We start from the raw sequence: 14067 nt of genomic DNA on the forward strand, positions 1-14067 counted from the left end.
GGCTTATTCTCTCATTTCTGGTATTTTTTTTTCCCCTGAATTTTGAGTCTCCTCTAGATATTTTCTCAGGTTCTTTTTATCATAGCCTGGGTAGTTTTAAGGATCTGCTGCTACCTGTTAATACTATTTCACAGACATGATCATTTGCTATTTAAAAGCAGTCAAATAACAAGGCACTGGGGAGGGTCAAAGCCCTAGATACAATTTTTTTTCCCCAAGGCATGTAAGTTACCCTTAGAGTACTGAGTTAGCTTTCTTCCAACAAGGGCCTATGTGTCCACACTGCAAGTGAAGACTTTCAGTTTGGGTTGCTAGTTTCTTTTATTTCAAAAGTGCTATTGTGTCCCAACATGTGATAAACTTCTCAGAAACAGACTGCTGCATTAGTAAGGCTACCAATGTCTTCTTGCAGATCTATTGTTAAACTACCACCTAGCACTCTGAACTTGTGAGGTCCTTAGGGTTGCACATGCCCCTCACCCCAGCAGGTACAAACTACCTATACAGAAGTCAAGCGCCTGCTCACTATTCCCACTCTTCTGTGTCCACCTACACAGAAAACAAAGGCACACATACCATTATCCCACCTCAACAAAGTACAGAAATCAGTGCATGCCCACCCAATATAGCAAAATGTTATTCCAAATAGGATTTGAAAAAATCAAAAAAATAAAATATCTTTATAAGGCCTGGGATTTTGAAGAGATCCAGATGTTTTCGTCAATACAAAACCAACAATTTAAAATTGCAATGATTTTTACTTTAAAAACAATGCCCCAGTTAGGGCTAGTCACAAGAAATAGAGGTAGGAGAATAATATTGTATCCTTAAAATCAATCCTCTGGAATATATTTTCAAAGTCCTGCCTGAACCAGAGTGGAGCATGGGATGACCAAAGTTCATATCTTTTTATTCATGTCAACTGTAGTTATACAGAGGTTTCTCCCAACTTGCTGTGTAAGATCAAGTGACTACAGCCAAGTTAAACTTCTGCCCTTATATGGTAAGGAAAAGGGGGAGGGAGACCCAAAACACTGATGACATTAGTGGCCACTCCCATGGATAGCAGATAAACACAACCTCTTCTATTTGTGCCAAAGCCTGTAATTTATGAGGCATATTTGTATAATGAGGGAAAACAGACTTGAACAAGGCACTGTGGTGCCTCTGCTGTGCTACAGAGAGTGGAAATGGAGGGTACTGTATACATTCCAATTACAGCCACTCTGGGAGTGCCAATGCAAGCACAAAAAGCACGCTCAGTTTCCTGGTCCCAGAATTATTTACCAACTCTTCAGAGGGAAAGGGCCAGGCATTTTTGAAAACTGGTTATTTCCCATGACTTAATAAAGTTACCAACTAAGAACTTACTGGCTGCAACTATAAGCCTCCTCATTTGCTGGGTACTATCCAGAAAGGAGGAAAATCTTTTTCTTGTTATCTTTTTTTAAAAAATAATAATAACAAACAAAACCCTTGTAGATCACAAGACCTACAGTCAACCATTACATCAAGCAAAGTAGCCTCATTCCAACATTTTGAAGGGCCCACACACCTTGGAAAAACAAACTAGGAGGAAATAAGGGATGGCTGCTTTTTCCAAGGTAAGTGTTGGTTTAGTAGGGCCAATTAATGAGAGCCTGTCTGAACCTCTGAGTATCTGAACTTCAGCCAACTCTCCAGTCAAATATTTTTTGCAGTGGTTCATGATTTTGTCGCTAAACCTTTATCTTTGTTGCCAAGAGAAACTCTTGCTGCTAGCTTGATTCATGGATACCTAAATTAGCTACACTGAAGTTCTAGTTTTAGAAGTTAGGAACAACTCTCTATCGGAAATTCTCCAACTGTTAGGAACAATCCTCAACCAGTGTTTAAGTTACTGTTTTATAAGGTGTTGTGTCTACTCATCCAGATAGACTGTTTTTTGAAAAAAAAAGTCTTAAAAATTTTTCAAAACAATTTATGCCACTTTTGACATAAAATCTTAAAAAGAAAGCCTTGTCCTCAGTCAACTAGCAAAGGAGGAATGCTGCTATAAAAATGATGCATAAAACAGAAGGTGAATATAAAAATCATAACATAGCCTTCATAAGATCTGGTGGTTTTCTGGTGTCTAATATCAGTCACTAGGCCTGGAGTTGATCAAGGCTCTCTTGCATGTGATCACATATTCCCTTTCTTGTTAGGATGAGAGTAGTTCAACTCACATCACCAATATATTAACCCACCAAAATTCATTCCAGTCTGCTCATTTCCCCTCTCTATTCAAATTCCAAAAGGCAGGGGTGGGGTTGAGGTTTGATTAAAAGCATTAAATGAAAAGTTTTACGATGTAGTGAAATGAGCAGGCAATTTGTAATAGCCCTTGCAAGGTGGTGAAATGCAGGTAAGGAACACTGGGTTAGGCAGTATTGTGCAGAGTTAATAACAGGGGAAATAGCACAACCTCTGTTATGCTGAGTCCCACTGTGATCTCTTTACATACCAACCCCTTTAACCAGCAGGTGTTATTGTTACCCACATTTTACACTTAGGAAACCCAAAAACTAAAAGATTAACTGTCTCCAGTTAGTATGTAGTAAAGTCAGGATTCAATTCTTGCAATCTGGGTCCAGAGTTCTTGTTCTTATTCATCATGTTCTATTAGGTCTAATGGTTCAAGGACAGCTGCAAAACAGAGAGGGAGCTGGAATTAATCTATCACCCAGCCAAGTTCAGAGGCATTCGTGGGGTGGGGGCACCCTGTTGACTTGTCCTCAAAGCAAATACTGAAAATTATCTCTTGCCTATTGATTTCCTTATTTCTGTATTTCATCTGGAAACTTCTCTAATTAGGACTTGAAAAGGACTTTTTTTTTTTTTCTGTACTTTCTGCAAAACGTGTCTTCAAGTTTCTGTTGTAAGCTACAGTCAATACAAACATTTAATCTAAAGGATTTATTCAGTTCAGAAAAGTCCCCGAGTATATGACGAACAGCTGGTCACCATATTATCTCTTGTCATAAAATTCCCAAGGTGTTTTGAATATTTTGATTTAAAACATACTCTCAAAATGGACAAATACCCCAAACTAAACTCCCTATGAAATCCTGCTCCTGTTTGATACATTTGCCTTAGGAGAAGAAAGGAAGCCAGGTATTACATTCAACAAGAGGGGAAGCCAGCCAAAAGAATATACATCCAACAACCCTTGACATTTACCCAACCCTTTCAAGACTTGATAACAAAGGAATATCTATTTGTATAGACAACTTGGGAGGAGCGATGGTTAAGGGAAAGATAAAAGGGCTGCATACTATATAAGTTGGTTCTTCCATCAGAATCCAGAGCTGTCAATGTCTTAACCACCACATAGAAACCGCCTCCAGAAAAACCACAGGATCGACGGGGACAGCAGAGTTTAGCATCCAGGCCCCAACGTCTGACAGAGCTTCAAGAACTTAACCCCTTCTCCAAAGGAGGGATCTCCCTCTTCCCCATTGTTAAGAGTAAATAATGCCAGCAATGCAAAGTGCACGTTCCCGGGCTCCCGAAAGACCCGGACACAGCGCGACCACCCCAGAAATGGAACCCCTTCCTGAGAAAGTGCTGCTTCCAGAACGTTCACAACACCGTTTAGGCTTGCCCTGTGGGCTTTTAAACCAGCGAAATAGAAAGGGCTGAGGAGAATGGGCAGGGCTCCTCCCCGGAGCCGGACGCCAGCTGGCCCAGGTGCGCCAGGTGCGCAGCGGAGGCGTGCGTCCGCCAGCTCCCGGAGGGACCCGGGGGGCGCTGCGGGATCGACTGGAGAGGTAGCGCCTCTAGGGGATTGCGGGGTGATGGTGGGTGCCTTACGGTCTCCCTCAGCTTCCTTTCAAGGTCCAGCTCGTGCTGCAGGCTGCCCGCCCGCTCCTCCGCTGCGTCCGCCTGCTCCTGTAGGCTCCGGATCTTTCGACGCACCGCCTCCAGCGAGCTGCTCGCCGCCATCGCAAGGGCGGCGGCGGCCGGCGGGTTGCGGTGGAGAGGCCGGCTGCTGCGCTAAGGCCACCGCGGGTGTTGCTGCAGCCAAGCGCCCGACCGCCCCGCCCAGGCCGCTCCGCGCGACGGCGGCGCCCCCAGCCGCCCAGGAGCAGCCCGGAAGTCACAGCCTCCCCGGCGGCGCCGACGAACCGCGGGCGGGTGCGCGAGCGCCGGGGGCGGGCACCACCAACCAGCAGGGCGGGGCTGGGTGCGCGCCGCGGACCCCGGGAACTTGGGGCCCGCCGGAGGCATTGCGCATGCTCGTGGCCGCAGAGACTCGGCAGTGGCTAGCAGCCCACTGAGATCTAGAAGGAGGCGGGAAGGAGGCCACAGCGCTAAGTATTTTACTTGGACTGGCAGTGCCCCTCCCTAGCACCCGGGAGGTGGTAACTAGGGTAACGGACCAGGCCGCTAAGGGCGATGGAATCCAGATTACCACGTCTGGAAGGAAGAGACGCTGAGAGCGAGGGTTGAGCCTGAATGGGGCCTAAAGAAAATGTTTAGAACCCTAGACACACAACCTCCTAATCACAATCTCACCCCCAGTCTCGAGCAAAACCCACTAATAAAGCATAGTGTGGTTGGCCCTCCTGTTCTAAATGCAGTATTCCTATATTTGAATCTGGCTCCTATTTCTCTTGACTTGTCTGGTCTTCAGCTGTAAAAATAAAGGTAATAGTATTCATAGGGTTGTTATGAGAATTATGATATAATTAAAACACTTTTCACAATATCATATATGTAGTTAAAAACTCGAATGATAGCTGTAATTAATAAATATGCAAGCACTGCTTTGAGAGTCAGGTTGGGACCCATAACTAGCTGTGCAATCTCAGACAAACCAAGAGTCGCTTCTAATTTCAACCGTCCCTAGTTTTAGACCAGCCAGGGTCTGAAATCTGCTGGAATTAGATGGATTCTGGGCTGGACTAGGATGACTTTAAAAGGCACCCCAAAGAAGGTCACAGAACCCTAGGAAAGAACCTCTGTCTACCACCTAGAAAACCATTCTGGAACAGAATTTCTGGGGACTGACTTTTGTAGGTTCCCCTCTTGGGCTGCATTTTTGGCTTTTTCCCTTCACCTTTGTCACAGGGCCATTGAAGTCAATTTCTGACATGTTTTAAGAATGATAAAGTGTTGGGGCTGGGGATGTGGCTCAAGCGGTAACGCGCTCGCCTGGAATGCGGGGCGCTGGGTTCAATCCTCAGCACCACATAAAATAAAGATGTTGTGTCCCCCGAAAACTAAAAAATAAATATTAAAAAAAAATTTCTCTCTCTCTTAAAAAAAAAAAAAAAAAGAATGATAAAGTGCCCGGGATGGGGAGGATAGGAAGAGTCAGTAAGAAAAAGAAAACATGCCTGTCAACATCCTCATCCTCCAAAGTCCTAACAGTGAGCTTCCTTTGCTTTCCTAACACTTTCTGTGGAGTTCCTCAGTATTTACTGAGATGCTCACAAATCCCAGCTTGGGTCCTCTCATCCTGTAGGTGGAGCCTCTGGCTTTGTTTCCACACAGTTCAACTGGACAGGCCCAGTGGTTACAGCTCCTCCTCTAAGAACACAGACTGAGGGCCTCTGATATTAGGGATGGGGAAAGAGGGCATTTGAGAACCTTCAGGGGCAGACAGGGAAACTGCTGGACACTTGCAGATGCTCTAAGCCAACTAATGACTTAATATCCTGCTTTTCAAACACCTGAGGAATTCAGTTTCAGGTGAGTTCATTTTCAAACTGATGTCATTATACAAGAGTTTGGGACAATTGTTCTCAGCCTTGGCTGCAAGTTGGAATAACCTGAGTATTAAAAAAAAAAAATTCTGATTCTGCCTCCTGGGTTCCAACCCCAACAATTCTGACTTAATTGACTAGGTGCAACCTGACTTGATTTTTACAACTTCCCTGGGTTGTAAAGCTTTACTTAAATAAGGTTGAGAATCAATAAAGACCTAAGTAGGGATAAAGACCCACTGGAAATATTAGATCACAATTATTGGGGAAAAAGCTGGGCCAGAGGCAATGGAGCCCTGACACTCCCTTAGGCTCACTTAGCCAATCAAAAATTCAAAACAAAATCATCATCAGGGGTGCTACCTCCTGAATGAGACCCTTATAATCTAGGAAAAACCCACTTCTGGAATTGAATTTGTAAAGCATGTTGGTAAACTGGAAAAACATTTTTAGTAATAGTAATCGAAAAATATAAAAATTGTTTTTATGTGGGGAAGTAATGACAGTGAAATTTTTTAATCCCACTTCCTTAGGACACTGATTTCTCTCCCAGCTCTCTTTTTCTCTAGTGACGTTCTCTTTTTCTCCTCAAATTTTAACTATTTTTACTAGTTCAGGAATTATTCTAAATATAGCATTTCTTCACAAACTTCTTCAACATCCCTACAGTCTCCAAACAACCTAAAATGTCTTAAAGGGGAAGACGATCAATATATTCACCAAAAGGAGACACGCCCCCCCCACACACACACCATATTTAGGGTTTTCTGAAGGATAAAGAACCAAAACAGGATTAAATAACCTTCTCCCCTGCTGAGCCTGCCCCTACAGCTGAGTTTAGAGTAGTCTCTTTCCATTTCTGCCCCACCTTATTCCAAGCCCCTCTAAACAAGACTTTTCAATAAAGACATGATAGCACTACATAGTTACAATAATTATCATCTTTTTTTTCCCCTTAAGAATTGTAGTAGCATTTTTCTCCTTCTCTTGCTTTCAGTCTTACTGGGCTATTTTCAAATTCTTTGCATTCTTTTCCTTATAAGGAATATCTCTTTCTTGATCTATCAGCGGCTCTTTTGAAAAAGTTAAAGAAATGTCCTGTTGGAGAATTTGGGGGAGACAGGCATCCTCCATTTAGCCATATACAGAGCAGACATTTGATCCTTAAAAACAGGCTTGAAGTTACATGTGGGTTGTTTTTGTTTGTTTATGACTTTTTCTAAGCCAGGTAGTTTCTAACTTAAATGTTTTAGCTTAAATGTCAGTGCTTTCCTAAACCCCCTATCTAGGAATCTTGATATTCACCGAAAATTTCTTTTTGTAAGATTCTAAGTGTTGTACATCTGGATTTCTCATTTATAGAACACATATGTATTGCAAGCTTTTTATGCTACAAAAGCCTGTGGAGATTTCAAGACCTGAGACCCTTCAGTAATGCACATTTTACTCCCATACAAAAAATTCTGCTATTGCACTTGGAGGTTAACTTCTGGGCATAGCTTTCCCTGGTGCTCATGCATTCTTGGAATAGTTACCAACTTCCCAAGGAATTCTTTTCTAATTGGGCCACTAGGCTTAATTGGCTTCTAGAATAGAATTCAACAATGTGAAAAGAAGTCGGTTCTTTGGAAATCTAATCCTTGTCTTGACTTTTGGAGGCAGAAGAGGCAAGTTCTACAATTAAGATTCCAAAGGGCAATGGACAAAGTGCTAGTGAGATTTAGCTAGTGTGTATCACCCCTGAAAGTATGCAGTGGTTGTCAAAGGGCTGACAGGTGGGGGTGGGGCAAGCAGGAGGGGCAGGGGGCAGCTAGCTCACTATACCATATAAAGCACTGAGCTATATATAACTTCCCACTTATTTTCTGGCTCCAGTGGCCTCAGACTACCTACCCAAGCAAGTATCATCTTCCCAGGCAGATCTTAAAGGCAGGGTTAAGACTTTGCTACTGAGAAAGGAAGCCTCAGAGTGTTCCTGTGCCCCACCATCAAGCTCAGCCCAAAGTATTACTATGTTTGGAGGCCAGCCTCTCTGTACCCTGACTGGGACCACCATGAAAAGACAGATTAGATTGTCCCACACACTGGGGATGGCAAAAGGAAAGAAATAGAAGAAAATTAAACCTGATGATGACACCCACCTTGGGTTTTCTGCCACTAGTAGCGAAGTTTCACCTCCAGAGTCCAATCCAGCGGCTCTGCTCTCCCAGCTTCTCACCCACCCACATCCAACCCGAGGGGTAAAGAAGAGGAGAAAAAGAGAGGAACGGATGAAATATAAATGAACGTGTGCAGTGGCAGTCAGAGGTAGCATCCAGTGCTCTGGGCTATAGTAGGGCTGTGTACTGGCATCCAGCAGGAGGTTACCTTCCTCCATTACTTTTTAGCCCCTGTGGTGACTCCAGAGTGGCTATGCGGCAGGAGGTGAGGGAAGCAGTGTGAGCGTGCACTTACATCAGTGGCCTTTTTCTCCGCCAGCTCCAGTTTCTCCTGGGCATCTTTGAGAGCCTCAGAGTATTTGTCCAGTTCATCTTCAGTGCCCTTGAGTTTCTTTTGCAGCGACACCAGCTCATCTTCCAGCTGGGAGTTGGCGGTGGCGCGGTATGGGGNCCGCCTTGTGCAGCTCCTCCAGCACCCGGTCCCGCTCGTCCTCCGACACCCGCAGCAGCTTCTCCTTCGCCGCGATGTCCTCCTCAAGCTAGGGAGCAGCGGCGGGCGGGCGCGGGCGACCGGCACGGACCGGGTGTTAGACATACACACAACACATGGGCGCCACATTGGCTGGGGAATCCCTGGGCTTGGGGCGCCACCAAGTTGGGGCTCAAGGGACCCTAGGTAACCTCCTGTCACCAGAAGCTGTAGCCATTCTCTGGTGTCTCAACAACCCCCCCCACCCCCACTCCGCGCGCCCTGGACAAGCCTCCAGCCGAGGTCCCAGCTGGCTCAAGTCCACAACTTGGGGGCGCAGAAAAATGACCCTGTTTGCCTGACTTTCCGGCCGCATCCTACCTTCTGTCCCATCTTTGTTCTTAGGAAACATCCCCGTGACTCCGTTCTCCTCCCCTAAAGTCTCCATCCCAGGTTGAGGTTCCTTTCTCCCCAGTCAAAAGTCCAAAGAACTGCAAGCACTTTCTGGAATTTGAAGCTCCCTCTCTCCTGCCCTTTCTTCAAACGTCTTCAAAAGACGCCCCCACCCCGCCCGCCGATCTTAACAGTATTGATTCCCAGCCTAGAGAATTAAGTGCCTTTAGGACTCGGATAGCTATGGGAACCAAGAAGGGAAATAAGCCCACTCCAGCGAGACTGAAAAGTTAGAATAAGCCTCAGTCTTGCGCTAGCCCTCCCTCTTTTCCAGACGCTTGCCCCGGCCGCCTTGGCCTGGGGTGGAATGGGAATAGAATCCTCGGGGTGGGGGCAGGAAGGGATCCTAGGCTCTGATCCCCCGGCCCCGGGGTCGTGCGGGCAAGCGCAGCGCGGGCGACTAGCGGACGCGGTCCGGGGAGGCGCAGACCTGTTTGCTCCTGTCTTCTGCCGCCTTCTTGTCGGCCTCTGCCTGCTCTGCTCGATCCAAGGCGTTCTCCTTGTCGAGCTTCAGCATCTGCATCTTCTTCTTGATGGCGTCCATGGTGGCGGTGGCTAGGGGCCCTTGGGCTGCGGCGGGAGCTGAGAGGCGAGCAGGAGCGCGGTGAGCCGGCGGATCCTGAGTGCGATCGCGGAGCCTCCTGCTGCTCCCAGATATGTACTTTCCCAAGGGGACGACCGCATTCCTCAAGACAGCCAATACTTTTTTGGAAAAGCTTTTTTCTCCTGCCCCCTTTCCCCTTCTCCTGCCTCCGCCCCGTGCCCCCTCCCCGTTCCTCCCGCGGGGGCCGCTCGCCCATTCGCTACCTCCCGCCGGCCTCTCAGTTGACGGTGGATATGACTATATATGGGGACCCGAGCCGGGGAGGCGGCGGCCAGGAGAGGCCGCCGGGTTTCCAAATCTGCGCGCTAGGGAGAGGGCGCCGGGCCTCGCTGGAGTGGAGCCGTGCTCAAGGCACTAACCTCTGCCCTCTGCACCTCTTCCTCCCTGGGCCAACCTTGCCCTTTAGGGTCCTCAACCAACCCGACCTGAACCATCGGAGGCCTGGGAGCAATTGTTCGGTGCGCGTGGACCCACTGGGTCGCCAGACCCTGGCACTTAAGGCCACTTAAGGCCCAGGGATTCGTCCTAGTAGATGAGCTCTGAGCACCCAGCTGGTCTTCTTGGCAGCTCGCAGCCTTTCAGGCTCACTCAGGGCGCTAACTTTCTGGAAACTCAACTGAAGCAAAGGGAGAGCTGAGAGAAAGGTCTGGGATCACTCCTGAGAATTTCTTGCTTGTGCAGGTTGGAAAGGTAGGGTGTAGCACAACCACAGTTCGCAGTATCCCCCGACCCCCTCAGGGGTGGCCAAACAATTTGTAAGTCCTTCAGAGAATGATCAAGTTCCCCTCCAGGATTTTATCAGGTTTCTTTCACTAACCCCACTGCCCAAGAGGGAAAAAGTACTCTGATCTACTACTCAGAACATCAGGAAGGGACAAATACAATAGGGAGACAGGACCCAATTGGCTTAATTTTGAGTGTGCAATTGTATGGTGCTTCCGGAAAGGGTAGGGCATGTGTTGGTGTGTAGGTGATGGGCAGGAGTTTCAGGGGGAAAAATGTTGAGTTTAGACTCAGACAACTTGGTATTTGTTTGCTACTTAGTCACGAGCATCTGTGTGACCTTGACTAGTGATAGCATTGTGCTGTAGATTAAAACCAGAGGATAGTTGATTTCCTGAAGTCTCTCTAAATCTCCCTTTTCATAATTTTCCTTGCACTGATTTTAGGGAATCAGTCTCTTCCCATGCTAGGCACTCAGGTGCCAGGTTGCCAAAACATGGGATAAACAATATCCTAGTTAAGTCTTTGTATCCACAGTCACAACTGTGAAGAGGGAATAGAGCCAGCTCTGCATTGTGAGCTCAACTTGAAAGCAGGAGAATTTCCCCTAGTGCCTCTCAAACTCCCATTTCTCCATCCCCCAAGGGAGAAAATTCTGCTCTTTCCAGAACTTCAGTGGAAGAGCAGGAAAGGCCTTTCCTGAAACCAGCAGAGGCAGGGTTGGTAAGGGTCTTGTTAACAATCCCCACAGAATAATTCACAGCCTGTACTACATGGATACTGAATAGTCCCTGAACGGTATCTGAGCAGATTAGGCAGGCCAAACAATTTGTAAGTCCTTCAGAGAATGATCAAGTTCCCCTTCAGGATTTTATCAGGTTCTTTCATTAACCCCACTGCCCGAGAGGGAAAAAGTACTCTGATCTACTGGTCAGAACATCAGAGCTATGGGCATAGGTGCTGCATGGCACAGGAATTTACCAGAGTCTTTTAATTCACCACTTGTCAACAAAGCCACTGCAGCACTGACACATTTCCAGGCCTGTGGGCACTACACAAATGTGTGGCTGACAGGGAGCTGACTCCCCAGCTTGGAGTTTAGCAGAGGAGGCAAGAATAAGAACTCAGGAGTTAGACCTTGAGACTCAAACTTGGCCTGGCCACTTGCACCTTATTACATATTACAACCTCTCTGAGCCTTAGTAGTTTCTTTGCTATAATGAGACATCTGAACTAGAGACCTTCTTTAAGGGACCATGTTTTACTGACTTTTCTTCTTTCATTGAGCCAACATAGCTGAGGAACTCATTAAGTCTTCCTTAAATGAGCCAGTGCTACAGACAATTAATTAAAAAGACCATTATTGAGCACCTACTGTATATTAAGCTCTGGAATCCAAAAATAAGTAAAATATATCCATGTCCTCCAGGTGTTCAACATGAGCACAGGTATAAGAATTCAGAGAATGAAGAACTAGAAATGATGAGGTCAGAGCAGACAGAAAAAGCTTTTCTGAAAAGGTGGTGACTTTTGAACTGATTTTAGAGGAAGGGTATCAATTAGAAAGAGAGGGGGGCCATTGTATGAACTAAGGAAAGAAAAGGGAATGTTTGATGGTGGTTGGATGATAGGTTTTTTGGACATAAGACTGGAAAGATAGGATAGGGCCATATAATAAAGAGCTTAGAATTCCAAGTTCAGCTGTCCAGACCTTATTGTGTGGTTTGAAGCCATTGATTTCTGTTCTTTCCGTATCTTCCCTTTCTTCCCCTCTCACCTAAAGTTATTTCAGAGCCTATAGTATTCAAGTATAGAAATGGAGCTACACACAAATCTAATTTTTTAAATTCCCTGATCCCTAGACTGATGGGTTAGCATGGCAGGTCCCCTAATTCAAATCATTTCTATTTCATCCTTGTTGAGATTCTACCCCATCAGCAACCCATGGAAAATAGCCTCTGCTTCCTGGAGGGGTTTGGAGCTCTGAGAAAAGTCTTTAGGCCATTTGGATGCCTGTCCTCATAGTTAGTGACATTCCTGGTCACTAAACATCCCAAAGCTCAGATGTGGCCCTTAGGCTTGAGAAGGCACCGGCTACTATTCTGATTCTGCTGAGAATGCTTGCTACCTGGAGAGTTGCATGGGGGGAAATAGTTCTTCCAATACATTAAAAAAAAAAAAAGTAAGTCAAGCATAGGCATTTCCTCTTATTTTCTATCAACAGTAGCATCTCTGTGTAGGGTTAATCAAATTCAATTTGCAATGGAATTTAGCCACCTCAAGAATAGAAATTGGGACTGGGTTGTGGCTCGGTGGTAGAGCACTTGCCTAGTTTGTGTGAGGCACTGGATTCAATCCTCAGCATCACATAAAAATAAATAAATAAAGGTATTGTGTCCATCTACAACTAAATTTTTTTTTTAAAAAAGGAATAGAAATTGTCTCTTATGTATGCAAAATTTTAAAAAGAACTTTCAAATTCATTACTTCCTCACAACCACTTTCCACAACTTCAGTATGAGTGCTGCAATTCCCAGTCTGTAGATTAGAAAACCAAAGGCAGTGACTGGTTTAAGACTATCCAACTGGGAGGTGGCAGTTCAGGGACAAGAATGCAAATGTTTCAGTACCCAGCAACAATGCTCGTTTCACTCATTCATTCCCAAGTCTGTTTTTATATTCACATTTTATTTTGTGTTTAAAATAAACATAAGGTCATGATAAGAAGAGAGGGGACTACCAGAGGTCTTGTCTAAATATAGAACATAGTGAAAACATGATATAATAAGGCTGAGGCTGAACAGGCGTCTTGAATTTCATGGGCCAGCTCAGTACCACACCCTAGCTTCTAAACCCACCTACCCACTTTCAGCTGATGGGAGAACCTAGCAAAGAAATGAAACCTTTTCCCATTGTCATGCTTATGGCTCAAGATGGGATAATTCAGACATCTTCATGAGGATTGAAGGCTGGATGTATTAATTTTATTCCCAGGAGCTTCGAGGGAGAATTTGAGGCAATCATTAGAAATCTATATACCTGCTTCCTTCAAAATCCTTAGGTGGGCAATGGAATGAACTACAGTTAATTCAGGTAGTATATTTGAGGAAAAAAAGAAGACAAGACCTATGGTTAGGACAGCATCTCTTGCCTCCTCAAGCCCAGCTTGCACAGCAATAAAAGGGCCTATAGATCTTGCAGTCCAGAGACTGTAGCCAGCCTAAGGGGCCACATCTGAGGTTTGAAATGGTTTTAATCATTACATTCCAGTAAACTTCACATTCTTTTTATATTGAATGCCACCTGTTCATTTTTAAGTTTTTATATTTGGTTCTCAAGTTTCTATGGATGTCCTTAACAGGAACACATGTGGAAGTGACCTTTGCAGACTCCTGAATGGCAAGCAGAGCTCCACTCTTATTCAGCAAACCATGAAACCTGACCCCAAAATGCTGGTAGGAGCAGACAACCCCAGGGGCATCTTGCTGTACTGGGCAGCTAACTATAACTCATTCAGGTGGAAGGGGATGGCTGAGGGCCCTCTTGCTGTATTTTTTGTTTCACTATAGCTAATTCAGGCTTTAGAGGGATGCCATATTAGATGAATTCAAAATTATTTTTCTAAAGTTTTATTTCTATGCATGTTAAACCCACTGCCAACAGCTAAGTTTTTAGTGCAGATGATTTGGCTTGGAGGCCTGTAAGCGGCATGAGGTCATTAAGCAAGCAATGGACTTGCTTTTTGTTTTTGTAAAGATTCTTTCTCTACCGACCAGTAAAACCTTTTCCCTAAGCACTTTCTACTGGGACACTGGCCTCCCCTTCAGGGTATCAATTCCTCAGGGTAAATGCTTCTTCTAGGGTTTTCTCCTGAGAACCATTTCCACCCCAGTAACTTCAGTGCAGGAGGGAGTCAGAGTTTTCTTA

At 45.4% G+C, this 14067-nt stretch overlaps 1 protein-coding gene across 1 annotated transcript in view; it reads right to left on the bottom strand.

Moving 5' to 3' along the window:
* The window catches only part of Tpm1 (tropomyosin 1), a 26715-nt gene extending 17218 nt beyond the window's left edge, over positions 1–9497 (bottom strand). The window contains 3 exon segments of the mRNA XM_015480585.2: positions 8187–8337; positions 8339–8430; positions 9244–9497. Of these exon segments, the coding sequence (XP_015336071.2) occupies positions 8187–8337; positions 8339–8430; positions 9244–9357 (357 nt within the window). The 5' untranslated portion in view covers positions 9358–9497.
* Positions 9498–14067: the final 4570 nt, after the last annotated feature.

The sequence above is a fragment of the Marmota marmota genome, unplaced genomic scaffold (genome assembly GCF_001458135.2).
Source record: "Marmota marmota marmota unplaced genomic scaffold, marMar, whole genome shotgun sequence".
Classification (NCBI taxonomy): domain Eukaryota; kingdom Metazoa; phylum Chordata; class Mammalia; order Rodentia; family Sciuridae; genus Marmota; species Marmota marmota.